This window comes from Fusarium phalaenopsidis, assembly GCF_050370095.1.
Source record: "Fusarium phalaenopsidis strain FUZ10S chromosome Unknown contig_32278, whole genome shotgun sequence".
Classification (NCBI taxonomy): Eukaryota; Fungi; Ascomycota; class Sordariomycetes; order Hypocreales; family Nectriaceae; genus Fusarium; species Fusarium phalaenopsidis.
The window spans coordinates 2029850-2057811 of record NW_028145417.1 but is presented as its reverse complement, the minus strand read 5'-3'; the positions used below and the strand labels follow the sequence as shown (position 1 = coordinate 2057811).

General features: G+C 54.4%; 7 protein-coding genes across 7 annotated transcripts; 4 read left to right on the top strand and 3 right to left on the bottom strand.

The window, feature by feature from the left end:
• Positions 1 to 1287: 1287 nt before the first annotated feature.
• On the bottom strand, positions 1288 to 4369 carry LRP88_01263 (Zn(II)2Cys6 transcription factor; the record flags this gene model as incomplete). Its single annotated transcript, XM_083237954.1, has 3 exons — positions 1288 to 2893; positions 3258 to 3410; positions 4056 to 4369. 3 exons carry the CDS (start codon positions 4367 to 4369, stop codon positions 1288 to 1290), a joined length of 2073 nt encoding a protein of 690 aa, XP_083106459.1.
• Positions 4370 to 8581: 4212 nt separating this feature from the next.
• LRP88_01262 (serine--tRNA ligase SES1) lies at positions 8582 to 10215 on the bottom strand (the record flags this gene model as incomplete). Its single annotated transcript, XM_083237953.1, has 5 exons — positions 8582 to 8794; positions 8854 to 9473; positions 9524 to 9570; positions 9626 to 10022; positions 10083 to 10215. 5 exons carry the CDS (start codon positions 10213 to 10215, stop codon positions 8582 to 8584), a joined length of 1410 nt encoding a protein of 469 aa, XP_083106458.1.
• A 7112-nt stretch (positions 10216 to 17327) lies between these two features.
• Positions 17328 to 19041, top strand: LRP88_01261 (uncharacterized protein; the record flags this gene model as incomplete). The annotated part of the gene is made up of 3 exons (XM_083237952.1): positions 17328 to 17352; positions 17408 to 18171; positions 18337 to 19041. The coding sequence occupies 3 exons, from the start codon at positions 17328 to 17330 to the stop codon at positions 19039 to 19041; spliced, it is 1494 nt and encodes a 497-aa protein (XP_083106457.1).
• Positions 19042 to 19792: 751 nt separating this feature from the next.
• On the bottom strand, positions 19793 to 22230 carry LRP88_01260 (DUF4139 domain-containing protein; the record flags this gene model as incomplete). Its single annotated transcript, XM_083237951.1, has 2 exons — positions 19793 to 22063; positions 22117 to 22230. The coding sequence occupies 2 exons, from the start codon at positions 22228 to 22230 to the stop codon at positions 19793 to 19795; spliced, it is 2385 nt and encodes a 794-aa protein (XP_083106456.1).
• Positions 22231 to 23525: 1295 nt separating this feature from the next.
• On the top strand, positions 23526 to 24461 carry LRP88_01259 (uncharacterized protein; the record flags this gene model as incomplete). Its single annotated transcript, XM_083237950.1, has 1 exon — positions 23526 to 24461. One exon carries the CDS (start codon positions 23526 to 23528, stop codon positions 24459 to 24461), a length of 936 nt encoding a protein of 311 aa, XP_083106455.1.
• Positions 24462 to 24843: 382 nt separating this feature from the next.
• LRP88_01258 (DUF3824 domain-containing protein) lies at positions 24844 to 25923 on the top strand (the record flags this gene model as incomplete). The annotated part of the gene is made up of 2 exons (XM_083237949.1): positions 24844 to 25529; positions 25581 to 25923. 2 exons carry the CDS (start codon positions 24844 to 24846, stop codon positions 25921 to 25923), a joined length of 1029 nt encoding a protein of 342 aa, XP_083106454.1.
• A 365-nt stretch (positions 25924 to 26288) lies between these two features.
• On the top strand, positions 26289 to 27886 carry LRP88_01257 (uncharacterized protein; the record flags this gene model as incomplete). The annotated part of the gene is made up of 4 exons (XM_083237948.1): positions 26289 to 26500; positions 26558 to 26681; positions 26739 to 26904; positions 26952 to 27886. The coding sequence occupies 4 exons, from the start codon at positions 26289 to 26291 to the stop codon at positions 27884 to 27886; spliced, it is 1437 nt and encodes a 478-aa protein (XP_083106453.1).
• Positions 27887 to 27962: the final 76 nt, after the last annotated feature.

Genomic DNA, 27962 nt, shown 5'->3' with positions numbered 1-27962 from the left:
AAGCATACCTCCCCACAAACCACCATCCTGACCCCTTGAGGATGCTGTTCCAGACCCTCCTCCCCCTCAACCATCAAAACATGCTTCTCCATTAGCGCCAACAAGCTTGATTCCCCGGAAATCACTCTCCAGCCCAAGTGGTGTCAGACGTGCGGATCAGTGTGCCGATCCCTCTCACTCATCTCTCTAGTGACAACCCCGAGTTGAACAAGGTGCGAGCCCAGTGCTTCCAGAACAATTCTAGAAAACAGGAACAGAAAAAAACTTGAAATTCTGTCATATTCAGTCTCGTCCAAAAATAAGATATCAATCACAGGAACTACAAGTCACCTGCACTCTCTCTCCAATTCCCGAACCTCCGAACCTCGCAGGCCCAGTTTTACCCGCTTCGCTTATTCTTGTTCTTCAGCCTCTTGTCTTCACTTCGTCATCCATCACTTGACCCATGACTGCTATAGCCGTCTCTTATCCTCGGCAATCCCTTCGGCCATTGGGAAATATCTTCGTCATGGAACCGGTGATTAGCCTCGACCCTGGCTTCCATCTTGATTTCCATGCATGTCTACCTGTTTTCAATCATCGACTCCACTGCGGCTCTGCGAAGTCGGAGAACACACAGCTTGGTAATCCAGAACACATCTCTAGCAGTTACTCCAAGTGACTCCAAGTTGGAGACTTGGAGAAGAGCCCAGACTCTTGGCTCATTCATCAGTTGCATGCCCCTGGGCTAGTCCAGGCACGAGTTCAACGTCACGAGACTAGGTTTCAACATCGTCCTGCCTTGAAACTCCTATTCTTTGTTATTGTGACTGACTGATGGCCACTTTGGAGACGTCACTGAGAACAAGTTCAACATCACTGCAAAGCAGGCACAATATTATGACCCCTCTATCAAGGGAAAGCAAAGATTGTCTTCATCTCTTGGAATACCAATAACAAGTGCCAGGTGTCTCCGGACACCAATTCGAAATATTTCCCACCCCAACGCCCCCAGGCCCAGGGTATATTGGGTATCCCCACGAACATAATCCTACACGTCCCCTGGTCCTCAATATGCTACCCTCCCGCTTCATCATCGTGACATGGCGTCCCCAGAACGGCATTAACCCTCCGTCTTTGGCCCTCATATTTGAAGCGTTCCCGTCAACGGTAGAACAACATCAATCAAAGAAAAAAAAGTCACACGAAAGTAAAATCCATCGCCTTATAACCCCATTAGTCCTCCATAATTCCTTCATAGCTTCATGATGCACCGTCACCAAAATTTCGGTATCAATAATTCGTCTTCTAGACGCCGCCACCCATGAAGGCGGCAAGGTCGTCGAGGTCAAGGAGCTGTCTCTCAAAGGCCTGGCACAGCTCGGGCGCCGTCATGTCCTGGCTTGTAGTCTGCCCGTCCTGGGTGGCTACTATGCCGTTGGCCATTTCGGGGCTTGACTGCTTAATATCGTGCACCGCCCCGTGAGGGGCGCTCCCCGGGGGGGGCGAGACCGTAGTGGGAGTAGACACTCCACCAGAGCCACCATTAATGGTGGTGACTCCAGGTCGTCTAGCGATGGCGACAGGGGGCTCGCTGTCACCGCGCACCGACTCAGAGACAGATCGGTTGGCGTTGACCTGACCCGACACACTTCCGCCAGCGTTCGTCTGTTGATCGTAGTCCATAGCATCCGGGTTCGTATCGGCGTTGGAGGAAATCTCGTCTTTGATGCCAGCCGCAGCGTGGGAGGTCGAGCCATGACGCAATGAGCCGGAAGCCGCGGCGGCGTCGTTGTTCAGGACACGCTGCATGACGGTGAGGTGTCGCAGCCAGCTGCCCATAAGCGGCCAGTTCTCTGTGCCGTCGCTCATGAAGCGCAGACCATCCTTCACAATGTGGGCAGCGGTCTCGACAGCATTGGGTGGCGTGAGACCCTTCAGAGACAGATAGGCAACTGTGGCACTGGCGGTGAAGGCCGAGAAGAGCATGAAGATGGGGAAGCACGGGATGTGGTCCTTCTCGGAGCCAGCCTCAACGGCGGTCAGTAGAGAGATAGTGCCGTGGCACGAGGTGAAGAGACGATCGATAATATCGTGGCATCGGGGGTTCAGGCGGAACGACTCCAGATTAAAGTTGGCAGCAGTCACTTCCTGCAGCAGACGCCGACGGTGCACAAAGATGGTTGCACAGTGGAGAAGGCAGTGCAGCATGGCAAAGGTGTATCCCGAGCCCATTGTCATGTGCAGGTTAATCTGGCCTGGCTTATCGATGAACTGCATCGGCAAAGAGGCTCGCAGGCCCTCGATCTTAGCAATCAGATCGGCACAATCCTCCTCACGGAAGCTGGCAAGAGTAGTCGTGGTAAGCATGGCGACGACATCACGCCAGATGGTCGAGGCCAGGACGATGTAACCGAATTCGCCAATCTCGGAGGAAGCCTGGCCAGGAGGCATGGCAGTTGGGTCGAGCTGCTGGCGCAGAGTCTTGACGAACACGGCATTGCCAAAGGCAAAGTTAATGTCGGAGCAGGGCAGCGACACATCCGCAGTATCGTGCGCAGAGAGCGCGGGGAAACGTCCAGGGGTGCTCGTCAGGAGGCAGTCGAGGATGTAGATGAGCCAGATGGTGCGTCGCAGAGACTCGTCACGGAGGAATTGGTCAGCATCGGGGGACGGGTGGTGACTGTTCAGGATGCGGTACATCTGAATCATACGGGCAGCCTGGCCCAGGTAGATGTAGGCGCGAACAGCATTGCGAGAGCCCCATTCGTGAATAATGAGCAGGCACAGAGCCTGGATATCGACGAGGTTAGGATGGTCGAGATTCTGGTTGATGAGTGTCATGGCCTTGGCGGCAAAGGTCTCGGCAGCCGCAGTCGGACCTCCATAGCGGCGGATTAGGCTTGGCGAACTCCTACGGACGGCAGTTGTTAGCGGCACAAATCTTATCGGCGGGCCTGGGAGTGTCTAAACCGGAAGCTCTCTCTAAGCTCACGGCGACGACGCGGCGCCAAACGGGATTCGGATCGCAGTGACTCGGGAAGCCTCGGCTCAAATCCGGGCAACGGCGTCACCAAGGGGTATGCGCCAGCTCAAACACTCGGTGACGGTGGCACCGATCGGTGTGGATCCACATGCCGGTCGGGCGGGCGAGTGAGCGAGCGAGGACGCGGGAAATGAGGGCACGGGCAAGGCGACGCACAAGCGACACCGGCCGAGGAAATTGGGGGCGGGTGTAAAAGGGAGAAATTGGGCAGGGATCGGAATAGTTGACATACCGGGCTGCACAGGTCAACAGACCGTAAACAAGAGCAGCGTCCAAGGAAGCACTCTTGAGTTGCTGAACAAATGATGGCTTGTGGAACGCGACGCACGCCGGGAAGGTCTTGGACACAACGCGCTCGCACTCGGCGATGAGCTCAGGCGTCAGTCTAGAGGGGTGTCCGGGTTAGCAAGGAACCATTAGAATCGATTGGAGAGCCATGGCCAGCGAGCAGTCAGCGGCACAAAGTGTCGAGTGACCTCATATGTAGGGGGTGGCACGGCCCGTCTGATGCTCAGGCGCCTGAGCTTCCGAGCAGAGCTGGACGAGGACAAATTTGGTGGGCGCCCCGCAAGTCGAGCAGGACGGCGACAAGGTGGAGAGAGAAGACGGGGCTGAAGGACAAGCCAAGGTGCGACTCGGGGAGAGAAGCGAAAGAGACGCGGACGCGGGTGTGGTAATGAGAAATGGGGAACAGGGCAGGGGGTAGGGTCCGGGTAGGGGCTGATGGGGGTGTGGGATGAGGGCGGCCGGCCACTCGGACGAGAAGACGGAGGAAGCTGAGAACGGGAGAGGGTGATGATGAGACGAGACAAGGCGAGGCGAGGCGAGGACGTGTCGTCTGCCGATCCACCCAGGATGGCGACCGGTGAGCCACTCGCCCAGGCAGAAAGCTCCTAGGCGCTTTGCCGAACCATGATGTTGTTGATGATGGCGCAAGTTTGCGCAGGTGAGGGCTGTGAGGAATGCCGGGGCAGGGCTGAGGCAGATGAAACAGAGCCAGACGGCCAAAGAATAGAAAGACAAAACGTACTTGTCAGAGCTTGCCTGGACATGGCGAGCCGCGCTGGAGCCAACGACGGCCTGTCGCGCTTCAGCTGCACCGCCGGGCCCGGAGGCCGGGAGACTGTCGCGAGGGGGACGATGGGGGTTGGCGTGTCGCGCAGGACTTTGACCGTGGTGGTGGGCCATGCTCTCTGAGGGCAGATAGCAGTCGTGCATGCCCTTGGCGCAGTTCTTGCACGGCGCGCGACCATTCTCGTAGACGCACTTGGTCTTTCCTTTGCGACAGCGCACACAGGCGCCGCCGGCCCTGAGGGCGGTAGAGCGCACAACGCCAGACGACATGGTCTGCGGGTGCGCGACGAAGGTATGTCGCGGTGGTGTGGGGAGAAGAACGGTTGCGCCGTCTAAGAGTGGTGAGTAAGAGCGCTCAACGATGAGGGCTTGCTGTAGCGGGCGGAGACGACGAGGCCGTGAAGGAAGGCGCCCGGAAGATTCGATTCAGAGTAGAAGAAGACGAGATGAAAGTGGTGAAAGAGGAAGAATTTCTCGGGGTGGGCTCCGTGCGGGTGGTTGCAAAATAGCGGAAGAGGGCCGGAGGGTCCCGTGAGGAAAGAGGAGGCGAGCGAGGCCGAACGGAAGGCACGCGCGCGCTTTGGGGAATCTCGGTCGGCGGAGAAAGTCTTGCGACAGCGGGTCTCCAGCGACGATCCGAGAGGGAAATAGAGAGCAACCTCTTGAAAAGAAGGGAAACAGGTCGAAAGAATGATTGAGAGTTACTCACGCACGGCCTGGATGGGAGATGAAGAGTAAAAACAATCTCAAGGCGGCGCCGTGGGATCGGATGGGAGAGGACCAAGCCCGGGGCGATCAGTAGGAGCGGGCAGCGGCTGAGACGGGCAAGACTCCAGGAGGGGTCCGGCTGCCCAGGCAATACACACGTGATGTCGTGGAAATGGCAGAAGAGGAGATGACACTTTCACTGCCGAAAAGCACAGCGGGAAAGAGACAATAGAAGACGCAAAAAGACTCTCGGTATGTGGGATGATGGGAGAGGGAGGAGAAGGATGGAGGAGAAGGGGAGGGCGGCGGAGGCGGAGGCAAAAGGCACAAGGCACAAGAAAGAGCGAACGAACCTGAAGACAAAGGCAATAATAGAAAGCAAGGCCAGGAAAATGACGGGGTCTGGGAATGGGGCCCTGGGAAACGGGGGACGGGCGGAGAACGGGAAACGGAGGAGGGAGCCACGGGGGCGTGGGCCGTAAACCGAGGAGGGCGTGGAACCCGATCAGAGAGTGAGAGGAAGCCCTTTTCCCTCTGGAGAGGCCAAAAAGTCGGCCGCCATCCGCAACAGCTGCACTACCGGGGCCCTCGGAGGACGGGCTTTTAGGGGGCCGTGGCCTATGGGGGTTGACCCCGTAGTGGCCGTCCACGGAGGAGGAGAGGTTTCCAGCCCTGATGGTGAAAAAGAACGCGGCATGTCTTTAAGAGCCCGCAACTGCCAAGCACCATCTGCTCCTCACCTCCTCCTCGATGAGCATTTAGCACACTTCACATCAGGCATTTCTCATTTCAACCACTCGGTGTTTAACCAGAGGCAGAGCCAGCGGGGTTAAAGGGGGGTGACGCCGACGTACAACAAAGGATGGGATGAAAGCGCGGGCGCAAAAACTCGTCGCTGCTGCTTCTCATCAAGCTGTGCACACGCGGCAGCAGGTTCAAGGGGCCCTCCGTTCCCTACGGAGGTACGTACCTCCTGGAGCGAAGTGTGGATGTCGCACCGTCCGGCGCTCGCTCCCTCTCCAATTGTCGCGGGTTTTCTGTCTGTTCTGTTCCAGAACCCCCAGGCCATGAGAATGACAGCGACGGTGTAACCACAGCTGCAGCCTCGTCGGCGTCAAAGACAAGGTGATTGACGCACTTTGCATCTCCCCTGATTTCTTCCCCTCATGGCATGGGCGTGGAGCAGGCAAGCAATCAATCAAGCAAAGCAGACAACCAAGCCCGAGGGTAGCGTAGCAATGGGCCCCGGCATCGGTATATCCGGGGCATCGGTAACATCGGACGCGATCTCTGCCCTGGCCGTCAGCTCTTGTCATCCTGTTGGCATTTTCTGATCATTGTCCGCATCAATTCAAGTTGCGACATTTTCCCACCCGGCTCGTAAGCGCCGTGAGGACGGTTCGAAACGGTGGCAATGCCGAATGGATTTCGCGCCGTCGCCGGGGTCACACTTTTTTTTTTCTTCTTCCCCATCCCGTACCGCCCGAAGTTCCTCCTGGTATTCACCGCCCCCGGGCGGCCACCCAGTGAACCTGGAAATTTAGGTACCCAGCTTGCGGAGGTACTTGGTGACTTTGGCCGCCCCGTTTAGATGCTGGGTGAGAGAGCGTGCTCCTGGGCGGAGTGGGGTAGGTGTTCTCCTCTTCGGCAGTCTCCAGAGCTGGGGCTATGTAGGCTGGTTTGCCCGCCGGCCGGCAGCAAACAGACAGCCCTCCCGTCCTCGCTTGTCTTTGTTTTCTACAAAGCTGTGCATACTCTACACTCTGGACAAGCCAGTGCTTGCATGGTCTTGGAGCTGCCAAAGAACCTTCGCATGAAAGCTCTCAGCTTGCATCGACAGATCCGTGTATCACCAGCCCCCAACTTCATCGCTCGTCCTCCGTGGTTCGGGCTACGGGTTCCTCTCTTCAGGGCGGGAACTACCTAAAATGGATGGGCGACCCCGAACTCCGAGGTGGGTGTGGCGGTGCCCTCTTCTCCGCCCGGAGGCACAGAGTACGACGCGCAGGCGCCTGTTACGTCGTCCCTCGAATCTGCGTCAACAATCTCACTCGCAGTGGGAAATGCCTGCGGCAGGAGATCTCTCGTCGCTGTGCTACCGCCAACACGAGGTTTTGTTTGCTCTTACCGAAAGAGCTGTGAGTGAGCGAGTGTGCCAAGTCAGTGGTATGGCCGCCGCGCCGTCCATACGGGCTTACCTTTCGCCCCCGTTAAATCGGGTCGGCGTAACCTCAGCTTAGCTCTCCCGGAGCCTCAAATATCCCACACGCACACGATATTCCAGCAGCCCTCGCCTATCCCCATTTCTGGATTTTGTGCCCTCGTGATTGTGCCATCTCTTTGCGTATTCTTCCTCCTGTGCAGCAGTGATCTTCACGGCATCCGGTCCGGCAGTGGATGAGATTCGTGGATCCCAGCCTGGTCCGGAGTTGTCGGGGCTCTCCGCGTCCCCCTCCCAGAAACACCTCCTCTTTTGCCAACCTCTTTGCTCTCCATCAGGGAGAGCCCGCGCGCCCGATCGGGCCGTCCGCGAAGAGCCTGCTGCGCGTCCAATCGTATCTAACCAGGTCGTCACCTCCTTTAAAGCACAGATCGCGAGAGTGAGCCAAGCCACAGGTCAGAGAGCTGGACGCGAGCGATATAAATCACCTCACCTCCTGCCGGCCAACATGCACTCACTCCCGTTACCCAGTGTCCGGATAGAGTGACTGCCGCCCCAAGGCAGGGCAAGGCAAGGCAATGCACAGCACAGCACCATTCTCATAAACCACGTCCACAAGCATGTCATGGCATGGCATGTGGCCGGACATGGTCCAGGTCTGTTCGGGCCTGCATCCAACACCTCCGCCCGGCGCCATCTCTGACACGCGCGACACGCCAATTGTCCACCGCGGAATACGGTTCGTCCAGGAGATGCTCATATCATGGCTCATACGCCCACCCTCTCACATTGCAATTCGGTGGGCACCCTCCGTGCCGGCCGACGCGCTCGATGCCACTCGCAGACGCCTCCTGGTAAGTGGTGCTGAGAGAGGCGCTTCTCCGGCACCTGCAGAGGAATTACGGTGGGGCCGTCCCGAGTGAAGCACAGTGTGTATGTCACCACCGACGCACCGTCCCGTCCGTTCCAGTCTCCGGCGCCGACTGGATTGAATGGATTGTACCAGTCTTCCACAGTAACATTCACCAGAAGTGGCTCGGACTTCTGCTGCGATATCCAATAAACGAAGCAAGCACCCTCTACCTCCAGCCAATGCATCTTAGGCTTAAGCTACAAGGTTCAATAGCCCTGCACCCACCGCCGACCGCCGTGTTCCGTGGGCACCGTTTAAAGACGGTGTCCTTGACCAAAGGCTCCGGCAGATGAAGCCCCCAAAACGGTACCCACCTCCGTCTGGGCTACGGAGACGGCCGGTGATGCTGACAAGGGGCGGGGAAGACACCCAAGCATCCGTAGAGCTAGTTGCCGTGGCCGCCTTTACGTTCCACCACAGTCCCGTGTTTGTTCACGTGACTTCTGTTACTTGGCAGCATGTGGAGTATCGCGAACTGATCTCCTTCAGCTCCAGACAGTTGCATCATGGAATCAGCAACTCCAAGACACGCAACGGTCCCAGACCTGATTCAATCACATATGCGGCAAAGCCTCTGCGATCCTCAACCCTCCAAGTTTGTATCAACCAGATTGCCATCAATTCGTTAGGTTTACATTGTATCATCAAGTGATGTACCTCTTTTTTTCTTTCTCTATGGCATCGCTTCGAAAGGACCCGTCTATGCCTTGTTCTCGCGCACTGGGAGAGTCTTCTCCTTCTTTCCATCCTTCTTCTCCGTCTTCTCGCTGTCCTTGGGGGCCTCCTTAACGAACGGCAGGAATTCGGGCTCTCCTGGAATGTACTTCCGGAGCACCTCGGGAACAACCAATCCCTCCTCGGTCTGGTAGTTCTCGAGAATGCAGCACATTGTTCGCTCAGTCGCGCACAGGGTCTACCATCCAAGTCAGCACGACATCCTCACTCCAAGTGTTACCAACTCGATTTACTTACCGCGTTCAGAGCATGCACGTACTCCTTCTTTCCACCGCCCACAATCTGCTTGCCCTTCTTGGATCCGTGACGGATCTCGAGCTCACGGGTCTGGTAGTCTGTGCAGTTGGAGCAAGAAACCAGCTCCTTGTACTCGGACTGGAAGGGGAACCAGGCCTCCAGATCATACTTCTTGGCAGCGGCGTTGTTGAGCGCGCCGGTGACAATTCCCACCACCTGGTAAGGGAGACCCAGAGACTTGTAGAACTCCTCAGAGTTGGCCATCATCTTGTCAAAGTGCTCCCAGCTGTCATCAGGGCCACAGAGCACAAACTGCTCGACCTTCTCAAACTGGTGCACACGGAACACACCCCAAGCATCGCGACCGTGGCTGCCAGCCTCCTTTCGGAAGCAAGTGCTGTAGCCGCAGTATTTGATCGGGAGCTCAGTGGGCTGGATCCACTCGTCGGCGTGGAGGGCAGACAGGGGCTGCTCGCTGGTGGCGATCAGGTATCGATCCGAATCAGAGGGCGTAGGGCCCTCAGAGACACGGTAGAGCTCCTCGTCGAACTGGGAGAGCTGGGCGGTCTTGGCCATCTGTCCACGATCGAGCATGAAAGGGGGCTGGTTGGGAGTGTAGCCTGCATCATGATCAGCACGATTCCCGGCATATGCTCAGAGAGCTACCTACCCTTGTTGAAGAGGAAAGTTGTGGCGTAGTTGATCAGAGCCAAGTTCCTATTCACGTCAGAATGTCGCCGCTTCCGCCTGCGCTGGGCCAACTCACAAGAACATGCCATAACCAGTCAAGCAGTAGCCTCGGTGGCCGACCAGCTTAACACCTCGAACAGGGTCATATCCTCCGATTCTCCAGAGCACCTCGTGGTGGGAAAGAGCAGCCTTTTTGGACTCCTCGAAGCCCTCGGGCTTCCAAGTTCGCTCGATGGTGTTGTTGTCCTCGTTGTCGCTGACGTGCACCGAGTCGTGGACGTAGTTTCCGACGAGCTTAGCCTTGGCCTTGAGCTCAGCGTTCTTGGCCAGAGCAAGCTCCTCCTGAATCTTCTTCTTCTGTGTCAACTCTTCCTTCTGCTGAAGCAGCTCGGTCGCGTCCTCCTTGGCCCTCTTCTTGAGACCAATCTCCTTCTGAACACCGTTTATTTGGGTACCGATCTGCGTAACGCCGTATTGCGCTATAGGCAGAAGTTAACAAACCCATCGGAGGAAAGCAAGAACTTCTTCTGGTGACTCACTTTTCCGAGCATCTTGCCAAAGGGCAATAACCTCGTCGACGAGCTCGACAGGAGCATGTCGGCGACGCTGACTCTCCCGAATCTTCTCGGGGTTTCCGCCGCGCTCCTCGATGAAATCCTCAATGTCCAACATCTTGGTGGTTTGTAGTGGTACGATTCGCGCTCTCAACTTAGTTGGGTCGGCGGTGGATTTTTTGTCGCTGGCGATAACTCAAGGAGGGGGAGGGGTAGTTTGACCAGGTCACATGACTACGTGGAGGGGTCCTTCTCATTAAATCTCAGGAGAGCGCATCACGTGAGGTTGTCGCCAGCAAGCAAATTCGAGGGCTCGTCTCACAAGAAGCCCGACTCATTATGCCCCGAACATGACTCTTTCGGTATCGCGTATCGAGTCATTGGCCGAAGGCAACTCGAAAAACTTTGGCAACCATCTTCAATCAGGTCCAGCCAGCCATTGTAACAGTCATCTTCCTAACTGGACCAAAATGGATTGACTCTCGCCGTTGCGGATACCGTTTCCGGAGCCGCTAAAAGCGGCGCTCCTCCGGTAGTTTCCCCGTTCCATTACGTGACATGAGGAATAATCTGAAGAGAGCCCACACGTCGGGATGAGAGCTCAGTCGGAGCACGGCCCAAGCTTCACTCTGTGCTTCAGCCCGATCTTCGTTTGGTGCCTCCGGCCTCAGCGGCTTTGCGCCTCCGTCTGTTCCCGACCTCACTCTCCCACTGAGCATGGGCTCGAGGTGATGTATTTTCTCAGGTGCAGCGGGTTTGGCGGTGGAAATGAAGGCGCAACGCCCAGCTTGAAGGGGGCACGGCCGTTGCGTCTGGGGGAACGTTACACAAAGCTCCGGGGCGGACCACACAGCAGCCAAGAACTGCTCAAGTCCAAGGGGCTAGGGGGGTGAACTGATCCAAATCCAGGCTGGGGTTCAGGCAGCACTGAATGACCAGAACCAACTGAGTCGACATTCTAACGCCTCCTGTAACGGACGTCGCCCGCGCGACATTAACAGCAATGGGCCCACACCGGCACCGTCCAAGTTGACAGTCCGGCCTTGCCAGGAGATGGGGTCAGGATGACCAGACTCGCGATTCTTATAGCGGGCGACACTGATTTATCCCGACCTTAGTTTGACCAGCCTTGACATTCTGACACTTCTTCTCGGTCCACGAAAAGACGCACAAAGCATCCGTGTTGACCTCCAAACATTACTTGGCGGGACCCGGGCATTGTCAGCGACCGGGGCCGGCTGGCAAGGACAATCTACCAGAGTGGAGCTTCATCCCGGCGGATGCGGCCTCGGATCTTATCAATTTGCCGTCTTTCGTTGACTGTCCCAGACAAGGGCCGATCACGGGTCTCTTCCTGCCATTCCACCGTTACCAGGCGCCATATTTGACGGAAACCCCGGGAGCCCTTCCCAGAATGCACCGTTCTGCCGCATCATCACCAACCGAGGTGTAAAGCATCGCGCGTCAAACAAGGTAATTCGCTCGCCAAGAGCAGATCTATTGCCGGAAATGCGACGCCACTGTCCCATATTCCCGAGGATATCTTCAAGCCCGCCCGAAGCGCGTGTACACCACAAGCGTGAAAGCCAAGGACATCGCCGAGCAGGCCCGAGTTAATCCCAGACGCGGCTCGGCCGAGTCATAGCCAAGGATACTGACAGAGTCAAACAGTTGCGATCATTTTAGGATAATTCCCACCATAACATCATTAAAAAGCAAGGAGTAACTCGAAATAGAGATGCCGCCTTCACGGCGCGGCTAACACAGGAGGCTCGCTAGAGCACAAGCTGACGTTGTTGTTGTTGTTGCTGTTGTCCAGCCATGAACCTAATCACTATCTTTTGATGAAGCTAACATGGAGCAGGTGCCTCCTTGAACTTCATCTTTCGTAGCTTGCAGTAATTCAAGGACTACAGGATGGGAGGAATGAACCGGAGGATGCCTGCTTTGACGAGGTTTTCCGGGTGCGTAGCTATGCCAATAGGTCACAACCGAGTCGGTTAGCTATACAGATATAGAATGTAGTTTGTGAATGTAACCTTCCTTGCCGCCGTCGCTTAACTATCACTCTTGATGCCAAGCCAGTATCCGAGACGTGGATCGCCAGCTCTGTCATCAGGGATTAGCCATATCCAGGCATCAGCTCGTCTGTCGCTTCCATCTTGGCCTTCACATGTGGCATCCGCATTCTGGAGGCTGATTTGTCAATCTGGGAGTATTGGGGTACGGTTCCATGATCTGATTCTGATGAACGGTTTCTGATTCCTAGGTTAAGCCTGACTTGATGAAGTAATTGACTGGAGCAGGCACCATTTCTGTAGATGGAATTGGCAATCACTCATCCCCCTGCCATCTCCCATCAATGGACTCTACGCTCCGATATGATAACTCAGCGTAGGGACACATCATAAAAACACGTAATTATACTTTATTATTAACTTCCACACACTCTTGTATCCGGAATCACTTGAATTCCAAGACAACATGGTTTCTAGTGCCGGGTCCAGGGTAGCAGAAATGGCCGATCATGTAAGCTTCAGCGCGGCAGTCAACCTCATAGCTGTAAAGTTCGTTCAACCAATATCTCAACCTTGCATTCCCCGGGCCCGCAACCGAATAATTGACTTCGGTTTCGCTAAGAGTATTGAAACCCACGGGGTAATAATTACGGGGGAAAAAAGTTGATTGGCTATAACCGGCAAGACTTGCCCTGGTTTAACACAGGGAGTAAGGGGCATTATGCACCCGTCGCATCGCGAATTGAGCCTCTCAGTGACATCAAAAAGATGACTGCAAATGTTTGAAGTCCGTATAGTCTGGCTGACAACGCTGATGGTAAGGTTGAAGCACCTCGGCTGACCCCAAGCGTGGCATGAACAACGAGTAAGGACGGTGGCATTCCTAAAGCTTTGTGCAACCTCAGAGTTGCAAGTACCACTATAACTGACATTCAACTATGCGAAAAAGCTTCCCAAGAATAGGGAAGTTGTAAACTGGCTTCTTCCAGGCCCTGGTCGCGAGATGCGACTCCCCTCAGGCACTGGACTGCTACACTGGGAGGAAGGGGCTACAGCTCGTGAACTCCGACTCCCACCCTCCGAGATCTCGCTAGTGAGGAGATACATGTAGTTATAAAGACCACGATACTCATGTAAGTGGAACAGAACTGTTATCATGGCGTTGGGATTGTCTCCTGGGCAGATGACATGATGTGACCTGGACGATACAAGGCGATCCTTGGACTCTTTCGCTCTCTGAGAGACTCAGGTTGGCGAAACAGCGGAACGAGTTTGGATCGTGGTGTAGGGACGCATAAGAAAAACCCCGGCTGCTCAATTCGAGTGTAAAACATCGTGAACGGACCGCAAGGTTGGTAATTCTCTGCCATTGTCCTGCAACAAGGCCATGGCCACCACAGACTGGGAGATGCGTTCGGAGGGGCTTGGCTGGCCTAATGATTCGTATTCGTAAGAGAGGAGCTCCTATCACGTGCTAGGCATTATAGGGGGTTCGATTCGATTGTTCGTTCGGTCAGGGGAAATCGTTTGGGTCGTCGGGACGGCCGGGAAGGAAAACCTAGCATGCCCGATTAGCTACCTATGCACAGAGCTAATCCTAGGGAACCTTCTATAGTAGCTGTGTTTCTAGCTGGGAGATTCAAGCCCTCGGCCCCAGGATCTCCTAGTACTTCATGTTGACCATCGAGTTGTATTGGGCCAATTATGGGGCTTCTTTCGAGTGTATGAAGACATGGGAAGTTCTACTAGGTAAGTGGGATCAGTTTCATCAAGTATCGGAGTAGGCAGAGAACACACTAAGGAGCCGAGCTGTCACAGAATGGACTAGGGAGAAAATGCACTTTCTTGACGATTCATCTGTGAAGTCTCGCAGTCTTGTCCAGTGAAGTGAGGACAGGAGGTGACTGGTTAGCGCTATGCTGTATGCAGCATCGAGGGGAGAGCGAAGATTATGGCACAGCCATTCGATTACCTATGTAAGCGAACGCAAGAATGGAGTGAGCTTGGATTCACCATATCCAGAGGATATTTACCTTTAGCTAACCCCAAGGTAGAAGTAGAGAACACTATCCTCCGTGTTGTAGCAACTCACTGTAAGCTTGGAATCACCGATTGTCCAATCAGCGACAGTTTCAGCAGTATGCGAGGAGCTTTTAGCTTTGTTTGTAGCTGGAGGAGGGAGCCTTTGTTAGAGAGAGTAGTCTTGCCGTAACAACATCCTCCCCCGTTGCCTGTCAAGACTTGATCAAAATGATTCGCGTATTTGTTGATCCTTTCAACCGCGATGGGGAGCTCGAATACTGGAAAAGGGGCTCGTAGTGTGCCTCGGGAGGCTCTCCTGGAATCAAAGCCCTATGGTAATCGTCGTCCAGTCCTTGAAGAGGGCATATGGCCGGACTTCCTTCTTCCCTTCGGTGGGATTTGACGCCTGGATCGCGGCCGGGGGTTCGATGCGCATCTTGGATCGTGTATAGGAGAGGAAGTAGGGGGGATCCTGTGATGACCGTTATCAGCCACAAGACCGTTAACAACGACGTTAGAAAGTTAGTATTCTCCGGAGTAATTCTCTGTAATAAAGATAAGGTTCATGGCCTGGCGAGGTGCGACAACGGTGTCGAAAGAGGTCCAACGTCTATAATTGTTCGATCTTCAAGGAGGGTCGGGCGAGTCGCCCCCAGGCTCAGGGGGGTCGTGTAGACTCTGCTTCAGGATAGAGTGCCGATCTCAGGGGGTATTTTGGCTGGGCTGAACGACTGGGAAGCTTCTCGTAGGCCGTGTCTGGTATAATGTTGGCTGAGGACAAAGGCTTGAGCCAAGATCGCGGCGGCTGAACATACCTGCACACAGCGCCTTGGTATTCATTGTGTTCTATCTCTGAACAGATGACTTCAAGTTGTACACAAGGCTTTCTGGACGTTTGTGAGTTCCTAAGATCATGCCAAGGGCACCGAAGAGTCCTAACCCCGTCGAATTCGTCACGCAACTTCCCCTAGACAGCCCTAGAATGTCGGCTCGGTAGTGACAGGCAAGACTCCTTTTCCTGAAGTTAGAACTGACTGTAGAGAGGTGGACAAACCTGTTTATTAACTCGCTGTGATCTTCTGGAGCACCCATCTTCGCTCAGAGTGCCGAGACAAGGTCCAAAGCAGAGGAATGGTCTGCCAACATGTCTATAGCTCCTCTGCCATCGATCGAGGCTTCTGGAAACGCACTTGCGAAACATCTAGGGTCAATTATAGGGTGGTAGGTGGACGGCTGAACGCACTTGGGCGCATTCTCCTCGTCGGTCGCTTCAAGTTGAGGCGAAGAGGAGAGAAAGGGGGGCCCTCCTGCATGTTAGCGACGAGAGGAAGAATGGTCTTGGCCTGTTTCTTCTGCGACTGTCGAGCCCGACGATGCGGTGGTAGCTCATGCTCCGGTAGGAGGAGAATTCAAAGCGAGATCGATGGTGTCTTTCCTCTGGGAACGGCGAGTCGGACGGCGAAGGATCTAGGAAGACTAAAAGTCAGTGCCTGATGAAAAGGGAGAGGAAGAATAGGGCAGCAGCTTTGCGTGGTCCCCAACGCGTCCCGAAGCGTTTGCTGCAAAAGAGGTGCCTCGTGACTTGGCGGAGGGGGAGTCTGCTGACGAGGTCTGGCAGCTGGCCACCAGCACACCGACCGCCAGGAGGATAGAATCGATGCACTCTTTTGCACGAAAGAGCAGGCATGGGGGAATGGTGGTGCAAGGTTAATGGCTGACGACCTGGGGCTTACCTTTGTCCTCGTGATACTCTGTTCTTCGACGTTCACGGGTCGATGTTCGCGGACGTTCGAGCATGGTCAGCGACTAGGAGAAGAAAAATGAGGAGGAAGAGAGACGTGCAGTGGCCGACACAAAGGGAGATTGTTCTTAGGACGAGGCCAAAGGAGACGGACGGGATATTCGAGAATGGGGCATCTGATATAATTCAAGCTCGAGGAGGACAGTGACGATGCAATGGACTACAATAGAAGCACGAGGCGAATAGAGTCATTGAATAGATGCACACAGGGGATGCGATGGCCAATGCAAGCTTGCCTCGCAGCTGGCAGCGGCCGGCAACTCGAAGTCCGGGGACAAGCCCAGTTCCTCCAGGTGTCTCTATTCACTATAGATGCCTTAGATAAACTGATGTAGCTAATATCCAGGTGTTGAGGTGCAGGACCGTAGCCCGTGACCCCACTTAAGTAAACTGGAAGTGATTCACCGAGCGGTGCAGTGGTTGTCGTCGGTTGTTTTGGTAACCCGCGCCTCAACTTCGAGCCGCTGGTGTTTTTTCCCCCAAACACATTTTCCTCCCACCTTCTCCCTCTCCTCCTGCACAACCCACGTAGATCCCTTCATCTCTCTGCTCCTTTGACAGTCGAGCTCTTCAAGTCCTTCTTCTTCTGTCATCATCGTATTCTCTATCGAGCATCATCATCCTTCGTGTCCGTCCTCGATCGAGGTCGTGCGCTTCATTTTTCGTCATCATCACAACAATCGACCACCTTCTCCCCCTGCGACCACCTCCCAGCTCAAGCACCTTCGCCTCTAGTCAGGCAGATTCACCTCTCGTGATTCTGCCAAGGTTTAGTATCTTCTCCTATTGTCATCTTCGAGACCAAACTCCCCTTCGACCCTCGAGCGTCATCGCTTCTCGCGTTCTCCCCAAGGTCGGGTGCTTTGTTTTCTTTTCCTGAGGCAGACATCAAGGTCAAGACTCTGCCTTCGCGTCTTGAGCATCTTTCCTCCTCAACATCGTCAACATCAAGCCCCTCTCCCTACCGTGGCCGTCAAGGTCGATCATCTTCCCCTCTTCTGGTCTCCAAGATCAAGCACCTCCACCGCTGGCGACCCTTTGAGAGATCGAGAGTATTCATCTATCGCGATCTTCTTATCGGCATCGTCTTCGATCACAAGCACTACTCCTAGACGCTGGAGCACATCTACCCACCTCCATCTATCTCCATATCTCGTGACTGTTCAAGGTCAAGCATCTCTCCTTCATCACGACCATCTGCAAGATCAAGTGCCTACATCTATCGCCATTTCTACGACTGAGCACATCTGTCTGTCGCGACTATCCTCAAGGTCAAACATCTTCACGATCATCGCTGTGATCATCAACATCAAACATCTTCCGACCGCCATCGTCTGCGACCAAGCACTTTGCGTGTCGTAATCACCCTCAAGGACACAAGTAACACCACTGTCTCTCGACCAAACCTCTCTTGGTAAGTTGTTTTGATCAAGTCCGCTTTGATGAACATTCGCTAACAAGCCCCCTAGACAAGACCGACGGAAAGCATCGCTATGGACGATCTTTTCTCATCATGGAAACAATCAAAGAGGAGCCCGAAGATTTCGGTGCCAACAATATGATGTTGAACAACATCGAACAACACCCTGACACAGTCGGCGCTGGTGCCCTGGTCGTCAGAGATGTTGAAGATCAATCCGAGAGCGACACTATGACCTCGGGAGAAACCGACAACCAATCCCCAACTGACGATATGTCCTTGGACGAACTCGAAGAGTTCTCTGACGCTTTCAGCGCTGGTGCCTTGATCGAACGAGACTCTGATGAACAGTCGGAAGCTAGCACCGTCATCTTGGCCGACTTCAACGAACAGTCTAACACTGCCGGCGCTCGGGATGTGGCAATGAAAGGCGCCCCAGAGCTGTCCCCGAATGCCAACAAATACGGCCCTGACAGTGACAGCGGCCCTGAAGAAGAAAACCAATTCGCTCTCACCCCTGAGCCCTGCACGACCCCTGGAGGATCAAGTTCACTCCACTACACAATCTTTGACTCTCAAGATGATCAGAAGCCGAGCCTGTCACCACGTGGTTCTGAAACTTGCATGGCTTGCCAAGAAGGTAACGGTCGCCAGTTCTTTGGATACTGCGGCCCCTGTGCATTCCAAGAGGGTCGATGGAGGTTGTGCGACGTCTGCCAGAGATGCCTACCATCGGTGGGATGGCGAGGCCTTTGCTTCGACTGTGTCCCTATGACAGACAACGAGAAGGGATACATCTGGCCTCCGGGAACTGTGAGTATCGGGGAGACCTTGGGTCTCCCACGAGTCCATACATGCCTGCGATGTGGCAATAAAAAGGCATTTGAGAAGACCTGCGAGGTCTGCTGGGGAGCTCAACCCCAGGAGAACGACGGCCCTATCATTCACGAGTCTAACGGGACCCTCGACCCGGAGTAGGAAGCCGGGTCTTCGACCGAGAACCTCAACGCAGGATCCTTTAGCGATAATGCTACCTCGTCTTTCGGTTCCTATTTTGCTGGGAACCAAAGCCACATTGGATATACTGGAGTCTTCCCCCCCTACACGACCACCCAGCATGCGTTCCCGTACGGGTTCCTCCCCCAGGCAGCTGTGATGCCCCCGGCTCCCTTTCCCACAGCTCCCTTCCCCCAAGGTCCGATGTTCCCATCGCCGTTCCTGGGTCAGCCGGTCCAGTTGATGCACGTCCAGCAACCTATGGCCTTCCCCACCTACTACCCCCCATATGTCCCTGTCGGCTACATGCCAATCAACTATCAACCTGTCTACCAGGCACCCAGCAACCACTATGGCGGGCCTTACCCTCCTTATGCTACCGAGACCTGGAACGAGGAGATGCCCGACACCAACGCGCAGAGAATGGCGGCTGCTGAGTACCCTGTTCGAACCCAGACGCCGTACCCTCCTCGTTACCTGCCTCGCAACGGCAGCGGCTTCGAGTACACTGGGTTGGCATCGCAGACTCCCGACCGGGAACACACCTCGTTCATGTACGAAGCACCGGGAAGTATGAACATACCAGGAAGTGCGAACAGAGCCACTACAGGAAGCCCTCTTGATCGCCGACGCACCACCAGAGAGCCTTTCGAATCTGCTCATTCCTACTCCTACAGACAGCAGTGAATGCTCTGCATCTGTGGACATCTGGTCTCTGAGACGCCAACCGGATGACAGACTTACTGGAATCCAATCAGATCTTCACCCACCTGTTTAAGAACAATGTCAGACGCCAAAGAGGAGACACCGATAGACTTGTTTGACAATTTCTTTCTTTTTTCCTTCAGATTTTGCCAGCGAACTACAGAACCACACGAGCGAGACTCCTGATCTCAGTCGACACTTGTTACTGAGGATCAAGCAACCAAACACCATAGTCGCGATCAATACATTGTCTAGCAATCACCTGTCTGTCTCACCCTTTTTGAAGCATCACCACAACACAGCGCCTGTCTCCGCATACTGGCAAAGAATTACGAGCTCATATTTCTGTTCTTTTTTGACATCAACACCATCCTGAAGCGCAAACCGAGTGCGCGAGTTCTGACTGAACTCTACTATCAAGGATCGAGAAATCAACGGGCGAACGAGACCCGGCCAAAGTGCCGTGAGCGAGCGAACAAGGCTCGGGTATTACAGGAGAGAACAAGCCCTCATTAGAGATGGCAATAGGAGAATGAGGTGTACCGGCAAGGATTCTGCCCAATCATGTATAAACAACTTTCTGTCAGAGACTATGTAGAACAACCAACATCACACAATCCTGCGTTTTCATTCTGTAACCTAGAAAACATCCTGAACATTCCACCGTGACTTGGCCCATTACCTATAGAAACTCGACAAAGAAACATTTTGCACGTGACTACGAACCACCTCATCAACACTCCTGGGCAGCATCGCCACTTGGCATCGACACAGCGTACTCCAATCCCAACTTGACAGCCTTTCCTGGGTTGAGGGAAACGTCCCACGTGATCTGGCCGCCTCCCTTGAGGGTAGCAGTGGCCTTGCCCCAGTTCTTGTCCTCCTGTGTCTCCCGTCCCGGAAGTCCAGCCGGCTGCGGCGCTCCGCCGACTGTCAGACCGCGAGGGTTCGAGATATCGACCCTCAAGCGGTCATCCTCTGAGACGGGGACCTGGTCCAAGACAAGCACTTGGGCTGGCTTGGTAGCAGTGACGCGCGTGTTGTGCACTGTGACGGTGCGCACGTAGACGGAGCTGTCCTCCTTGCTGAACATGCCGCTCGTGCTCCTTCGGACATCAGGCTTGGGGTACATGACTCTGATGGCCGAGTCAACACCAAGGCTGAGGCTGAAGATCTCACCCGAGTTGCACCGAGGAATCTTGGCCTGTCCCATGAAGCTGCCGTCAAGCGTCAAACTAGCAGGCCCCCTGAGGAGGGTAAGCTTGCTGTTGTTCCGGAGCTTGGCCCTGAGATATGCCACAGGCTGGTACTTGGCCACGACGGTATGGCTGAACAAGACGTTGGAAAAGTTGAGGCGAGCGACGCGCTGCTTGGAGACAGTGAACTTGGGCACCAGGGTCTTGAGACCGGGCAAGTCGTAGGTGGTAGTGAAGCCCGTCTCCTCGACGAGCGAGTTCTGGAACTCGAGCGAAGGCTGTGCATCAGGCATCGTGACGTCGTCATCATCACGATTAACCTCCTCTGACATGATGAAATCCTCGAGTGTTTGCTGGCCTCGCTGCTGTTGCATCATCCCCTGCATCTGCATCTGCATCTGCTGTTGCGGCATCTGTGGTGGCCCCATCATCTGCGCAGCTCCCGTCATCTGCGGGTTCAGCATCTGTTGCCGCTGCACCTGTTGCTGTGCCTGTTGCTGTGCCTGAAGCATCTGCTGCTGCTGTACCATTTGCTGCGCTTGAGGATGGGAACCCCAGCGAGCTGCCGCGGGGCCGTCCTGTTCTTGTCTGGCCATCATCAGCCTCTTCTTGTTCTGCTGTTCCAGCATCATGAGCTGCATCTGGTAATCATTCTCTACTGGGGCTGTATTAAGACCAAACATTTCCTGTCTCGGCTTGGGCGCTGGCGCTGCAATCTTCTTGGACTGCCACTCGTTCTTCTGCTGGCGTTCCTGTCGGCTGTTGAAGATGTTGCCAGCCGAGCCCTTGCTCGCTAGCTTGATGTGCCAAGGGAGGAGGATGGGAATCGAGTCATCCAGGGTCGAGGATGTTGCTTGGGACGTTGACAAGGTGATCTTGCAGTTCTCCCAAGTCTCCGACGTGGTGTTGTGGAGACCGGCGTCAAAGCAGAGCGTGCCTGTGGCATTGACCGTCGAGAGCTGAAGATCGTAGCTAGGGGTCCAGAAGGCTGAGTTGGTGACATACGACAGCAGAAGGTCGCACGTGGGGTTCTCTTCCAGAGGCATGGTCCTGCTCTCTGAACGCTTGACGACATCAACCTCGCTGGAGAAAGAGCTGCGGCGAGAGGAGGACGGGGTGAAGGAGGGATTGACTTCGAGCTGGATGTGGACGGTGTAGCAGTACTTGGGCCAGCAGCGTGCGCGCTCGTTGCGAATGCGCTCCTTTTCCTTGCGCTTCTCCTCGATCCGCTTCAACTGCTTCGACTTTGCCTTCTGCTTTGCCTTTCGAACCTTGTTCTGGGCTTTGAAGGTCTTGTAATGGTGCTTGTCCTTGAGTTTGGAGAGGCGCAAACGTTCGCTTTCGGCCTTGTTCAAGGCTTTGATGATGGTACGCTCTCGGAGAGTACCAGCCATGCGATCTTCGTAGGCTCTTTCACGCTGCTGCTTGTACGTCTCAAGGACCTCACTGATGATGACCCCTTCCCTCTTGTCGACTGATTTGGAGTAGCTGTCAAGGATCTTGAGGCGGTCGTCAGCATTGAGGATCTCCTCCCTTGCTTTCTCGAGATGGTCACTGAGCTCTTGCTCGCGCTCGAAGGCTTCAGCTAGCCCCGGATACTCGTCTGCTTCCTTGAATTCATCACTATCATCGTCACTAAGAGAGTCGTCCGAATCATCGTCAGGGTAGACATCGTCAAAAAGCTCGTGGTTAGGGACAAATTCGACACTGATGCCAGTGATGGTCGCAGAGCCACTGCCCTCAACCATGACCGAATTTTTGTCAATGGTTGGACTGAAGCCGAGAATGGAGATCTCATTGGTGCCAGGCTGGAGGATGGTGAGCGACTGTCATGGGCATATCGGGTATGGGAAGAGCTTACCTTGAGAGGGACATCTTTGATCTCTCGCTTGATCTGGGCTTGGGTAGGGAAGAGGGTCACAGAACGAGTACCAAGCTCGCGGACCTTGTACTGGACCTTGTGTGTGACTTCCATGATGGGTGGTTGGAGGGCAACAATTGGGACGAGTCCAAGGTGGGGTGGGGTGGTGTCTTAGACCGGCGGTGGTAGTCTGGCGGCCGTATAAGAGACGAGGAGGAACAAAGGATGAATAGAACAGAGTGGTAGGACAAAAGCACAAAGGAAGAGGCGACGAGAGGAAGACGAGAGGGAATTGGGAAGATGATGAGGAGGGCTGAGGGACAAGAGAAAAGAGACCAAGGAGGAGGGGGGAAGACCAGATACTTATACTCATGGGAGGGATCACAGTAGTAGGGACTGGAGAGGAAGAGAAAGGTCACTTGTACCAGGATAAGGCAACAGGAATGGCTTTAACAGTAGAGACTCTGGCGTTGGATGATGATTTGAAACTGTCAGCCTTTTCCAACAAACCTCACCCAACGGACACAATATTCAGAAGATGGGCAACGGCTGTAGGTAGTTATATTGAATAGCAAGCTGAATTTGGTAGTAAGATATGGATAGAATGCCTGGGGTAAACGAAGCTGGAGGTAGGTCTAGGTAGATATGGCATGAGTGGTTCGCCATGGGGGAGCAGGCCACTTGAAATGAAAGATGATGAGAGAGAGCTGACAGAGAGAGGGAGAGGGAGAGGGACTGGGAGACTGGATGGAGGATACGAGTGGGGCCCCACTCGTTCCAGGCAGATTCGAGGACTTTCATGCTGAGTCATCGAGGGCCAAGCAGGACCAAGCTTCTTGACACCTTAAACTTGGGCCTGAGTTATCAGGCGTTCGCTCATGTATGTTGCCATCTCTCCACCGGCTTCCTGCCGGTTTCCTTCAAGTTTGCAGACCACGACATCATGGAGCGAGAATATCGTACACCGAATTCCTGATTTGGAAACTCCTCTACTTGTGTTATGCCGTTTCAATATAGGCAATTTGGTGGCCAAGGTGGTTTGGGGCAACGGTTAGTGTCGTTGAAACACCAAGAAACATACCCACGATGGATGCTAATAACGATCATGAGGAACATAGTTTGAACGCGTTGTCATGCCCGGAAAATGGCACTCTGAGAATTAATAAGGAAATACTGAGAAATTTATTCCCCTATGACATCTTACTCATTGGATATTTAATATGGAGTTATTGCCATCACTGGGCCTGCTTGCTCGCACTAACAGCCCGTCTGCTACATCAAACTCCCACCATGGACAAACTGACCATGTCATGACCTTCCAGCACTTCGCAGAATAGCTATATAAAGATGACCCAGGGAATTGGCCTTTTCTTTCATGGCTCCCGACTTTTCAAGATACCAACATCACCATGCCGCGCCGTGGCCGCCACGCCGAGCCCACTGACTCTGGTCGTCGGGGCCGCAGACCCCATGCTCTGTCAACCGACGATGTGGCACAGGGTGTCCCTTTTGTCATGGATGGTATTGCTGAACTTGATATCGAAGGCCTCAATTTGGACGGGAGAGAAATGTATGGTTACCCGCCAATTGCGCAAATGGCACCTTTCGTTATTGCGACGAACCCCGTGCCAACTCCAGCTCCAGCTCCAGCTCCGGTCCCAGCTCCGGTCCCAGCTCCGAGACGCACCATGCTAGTCGTCGTTCTATACGAGATACCACCACAGAATGGCCAGTTTGGAGCAGAAGGGCGAAGATTTCACCTCGATCGGGACACCTTGTTCACACTGTTACCGAGAACCAGGTTCGCCGTGAGAAGGGGCGTTCTCGATCTTCGCAGCTTCTTCCTGCCAGAGGACATGGAACCCCACCCGCCGTCCATAATTCATCGGGCACTGCATTTCCTCTTCAACCACCTCGAAGAGCACTCGCGAACGGGGACATTGGACATGTTTGGAACCGCCGGGCAGCAGATCGAACACGGCTCAGTCCGGACCAGCGTGGTGAAGCGATGGGCAGCCATGGTGCACGCCTTGTGCGTTGTCCTGAACAATGACAATGGGCTGGGATGCTCAGAGGGCCTGCTCGGGCACATACTCAACTTTTTTGAGCTTCTCATTCAGGACATCCACAACCTCATTGGCTGGGACGAGACGACAATTCTCTTTGAGGCATTCGCTGGTATTTTTCGCACGGAGCGACGGGACCTGACCAGTCAGCTCAACAGGATCTGGGACAGATTCGACCCCGAGGTCCAGGAGCAGCTGCTACGCGACATGAGACGAGCGCTGCCGGCTGAGGGCATCGACGGGATGGCGCACCGCATGTATCGAGCCCTGGGATACTAATAAAGCAACTGACAGACGGAAATCAATTCTCCATCATCTGATCTGTCGCTTTGGGACATAATTGTGGCCCTCGGTAGCTGGGATCATGCCACGCTATTGCATATTCCATTCCCCAGCCTCATGAATTCTTTTTCCTTTGCCGCCCACCCCCTCCGCTGTCACCGGGACGTCATGGGTCGGCCTCGTTTCACCCAGCCTCCAGCTCTCTCCACAGACAGCTCAGCTCAGCTAGCAAAAGTGAAAGGTTGAGCTTCGACCTTTTTTCTCTACCACCTTCTAGGTGCCCTCTACTTGAAATCGCACTCTGTGATTTGCCTTGTCCTTTTGTCATTGTCTTTATCCTACGCTTGTCCTCTCACTAGAGTCTCATTGACCTGCCGCCATGTCGGAGTCTCGCAAATCCAAGTCACCGCTTCGGGCTCTGGACCCTCAGCCCGTGCGAAGCCCTTCTCCTCCCGATGGACGAGCCCCAGAGAGAGCAAAGTCGTATCCGGGACCTGACTCCCAGTCTCAGCAGTATGGTCCTCAGCCGTACAACCCCCAGGATTACTCCAACCAGAGCTACAACCCTCAAAACTACGGTCCGCCACCAAACAACTATGGATCTCAGAACTACAACCAGCCGTACAACCCCCAGAACTACCCTCCCGTGTCCGGTCCTCAGACAGGTCCCGCCATGTTTCCCACGCGCCCAGTGTCCGACTCGTATCTTCCCGACCAGGGCGGAGCAATGGCCAGCACCACCAAGATCACCAGCACCCAACAGTATAGCACCCAGCAGCAGTATAGCTCTCAGCAACAGATGGTGCCAGCTATGGCACCCACCTCGCTTCGAGAGCTCCAAGCCCTCAAGACGACGTGCCAGTTTGGCCTGCGCGAGTACCTCAGCCTGCAGCGGCAGAGACGGAGCGGTGACTCGGCCATGTCGGCGTATGAGCTGGACACGCGCATCCGCAACCACACCAACGTGATGCTCAGCGACCTACGGATTCTCCAGAGCGAGGTGCGCGGGATTGGCAAGGAGGCCGAGAACCACCGCTGGAGGAGGTGGATTATTGGTGGTGCTATGTGAGTTAATCGATCAACCCACTCAGAGCTGCACAGACTAACATGCCACAGTGCCACGTTTATTCCCTTTATTCGCAAATTCTGGCGCCGGAGCCACGACGACGAGGAATCAGCAATGTCGGCCAATGACACCGAGTACGCCTTCCGCAAGTCCAAGGGCCTTCTCGAGTACATCAAGAACGCCCTCCTCGGCCACGGCAGATGGGCCAAGTTCGCCTTCATCGTCTTCGCGGTGCTGTTTGTCTTTTCCAACGAGGTGTCGCTCCGGGTGGCCCGGACGGTGCAGAAGCGCATCAAGAAGCTCTGCGTGCGCATCGAGCAGGGTGACCCGGATGTTGACGAGAAGGATATGAAGGTGCTCGATGGCTGGCGATGGAGGGTTCTCTTGTGGTAAGCACTACAGGATGAGATGGGACATGAATGATATCGTAGTATGAGGACATGATTTTAACGAAGCCTCGGCGATTGGATTTCTTGTATTATTTTCTTGGGTTTTCTGTTTCTTAGATATTTCGTGCCACTCAATTTACTTTGGACAAATAGTGATTGACGTTCTACTTGTATTGTCGCTGGTGACATGGAACTTTATTTGTGAGGCCGTGGGTCGTGCGCTGGAGGACCTCGCTAGGAATCGTCACTAAACACCTCCATGAGAGCCAAGACATCGACGCGTCGCGACTCGCCACCATCAACGATTTTCATCGCACGCGTTGTAGATATTGGATATTCGAGCTCATACGCCCTTGGAAAACTGATTTAATGGGCGAGAAGCGTAAAGCAACGGAAGAGGCTCCTGGCCAGCCAATGGCCAAGGGTCTCGACAGTGTCACATCTCAGGAAGCGACCCTGCAAAAGCCACTGGAAGGGCCACCAGAAGACGATGTTTCTCGAGATCGCCACTTTGCTGAATTGTACACGAAAACGCCCGACTTTAAACAACTGGCGCTCCAGGACAAAGACTTTGCCCTACTGTACGTCCTCGCTGCTCGATTCTTCCAGTGAACAAACCCTCTAACGAAGTTTTATAGATGGAACAAGCACAAGACGGATTTCTTCGACAACCCGCAATGTGTTATGCAATTGACCAAGACTCTTCTCAAACTTGACTTTGGACTTGAGATTGAGCTTCCTGATGACCGGCTCTGTCCTCCTGTGAGTTGGCCTCTTTTCCATGACGCGTCGTTGAGTCTACTGACGCGAACCTCTCAGGTCACGAATCGACACAACTACGTGCTGTGGCTGAAGGGTCTCCTGGATAACACTTCGTATAAGAAACAGGGCAGTAAACTCGTTGGTCTGGATATTGGTACCGGAGCGAGTTGTGTCTACCCTCTTTTGGGATGTGCCCAACGACCATGGGAATTCATCGCCACTGGTAAGAACGCCATCCCTCCTCATACATATTCAACTCACAAAGCCCAGACATCGACGCAAAGAGCCTCGGGTACGCTCGCAAGAATGTAGCTCTCAACAAACTAGAGCACCGAATCAAGATCGTGGAACGAAAGCCCACAGACGCCATCATCCCTCTCGACGATCTCAACGTGGACAAGATCGACTTCACGATGACCAACCCGCCCTTTTACAAATCTGCACAAGAAATGATCAAGAGTGCTGAGCAAAAGTCTCGGCCACCTTTCACAGCATGCACGGGAGCCAAGGTCGAGATGGTCACTGAAGGTGGCGAGGTTGCTTTTATCGACCGTATTCTCAAGGAGTCGCTCAAGCTACGAGAGCGTGTGCGCTGGTATACGGCCATGTTCGGCTTCTTGACAAGTCTGGTTGACTTTGTCGCCAAGTTGCGTGAGCATGGTATTGACAACTACGCTGTCACTGAGTTTGTCCAGGGCAACAAGACGCGTCGGTGGGCGGTCGCCTGGAGCTTTGGGGGCATGCGGCCGACGCAGGAAGTTGCTCGAGGCATTAAGACGGCCGTATCAAAGAATATTCTCCCAGAGATTACGGAAGAAAAGGTCGTCGATGTTCCTTTGCCTGAGAAGGTTGGCGATTTCGCAGATCGCTTCAGGGATGAGATTGCCAAGCTCGAGTTGACATCATGGGAGTGGAACAAGGAGCGCCTCGAGGGCACGGGACGAGCCGCCGACAGAGTGTGGGCACGAGCATGGAGGAGACGGAAACAGCGGGAGATGCAGACCGAGGTCGCCGACGGGTCCAAGGCCGAAGGGGCAAAGTGCGTCCTCGCGTTCAAGGTGTCTATCCGCGTCGCCCAGGATCACATCTCGGTGAGCTGTCGATGGCTCGAAGGTCACGATGCTGTCGCGTTTGAGAGCTTCAGGGGATACTTGAAGAAGACGGCACGGGGCATCGTGGGCTCTGAGGAGGGCACACGGACTTAAGTTTTGGAAAGGGTGCTTTTGTCTTTGTAAGGAGTGACTATTCCTGTTAATCTCGCTATGTAAATGCTACTAATAT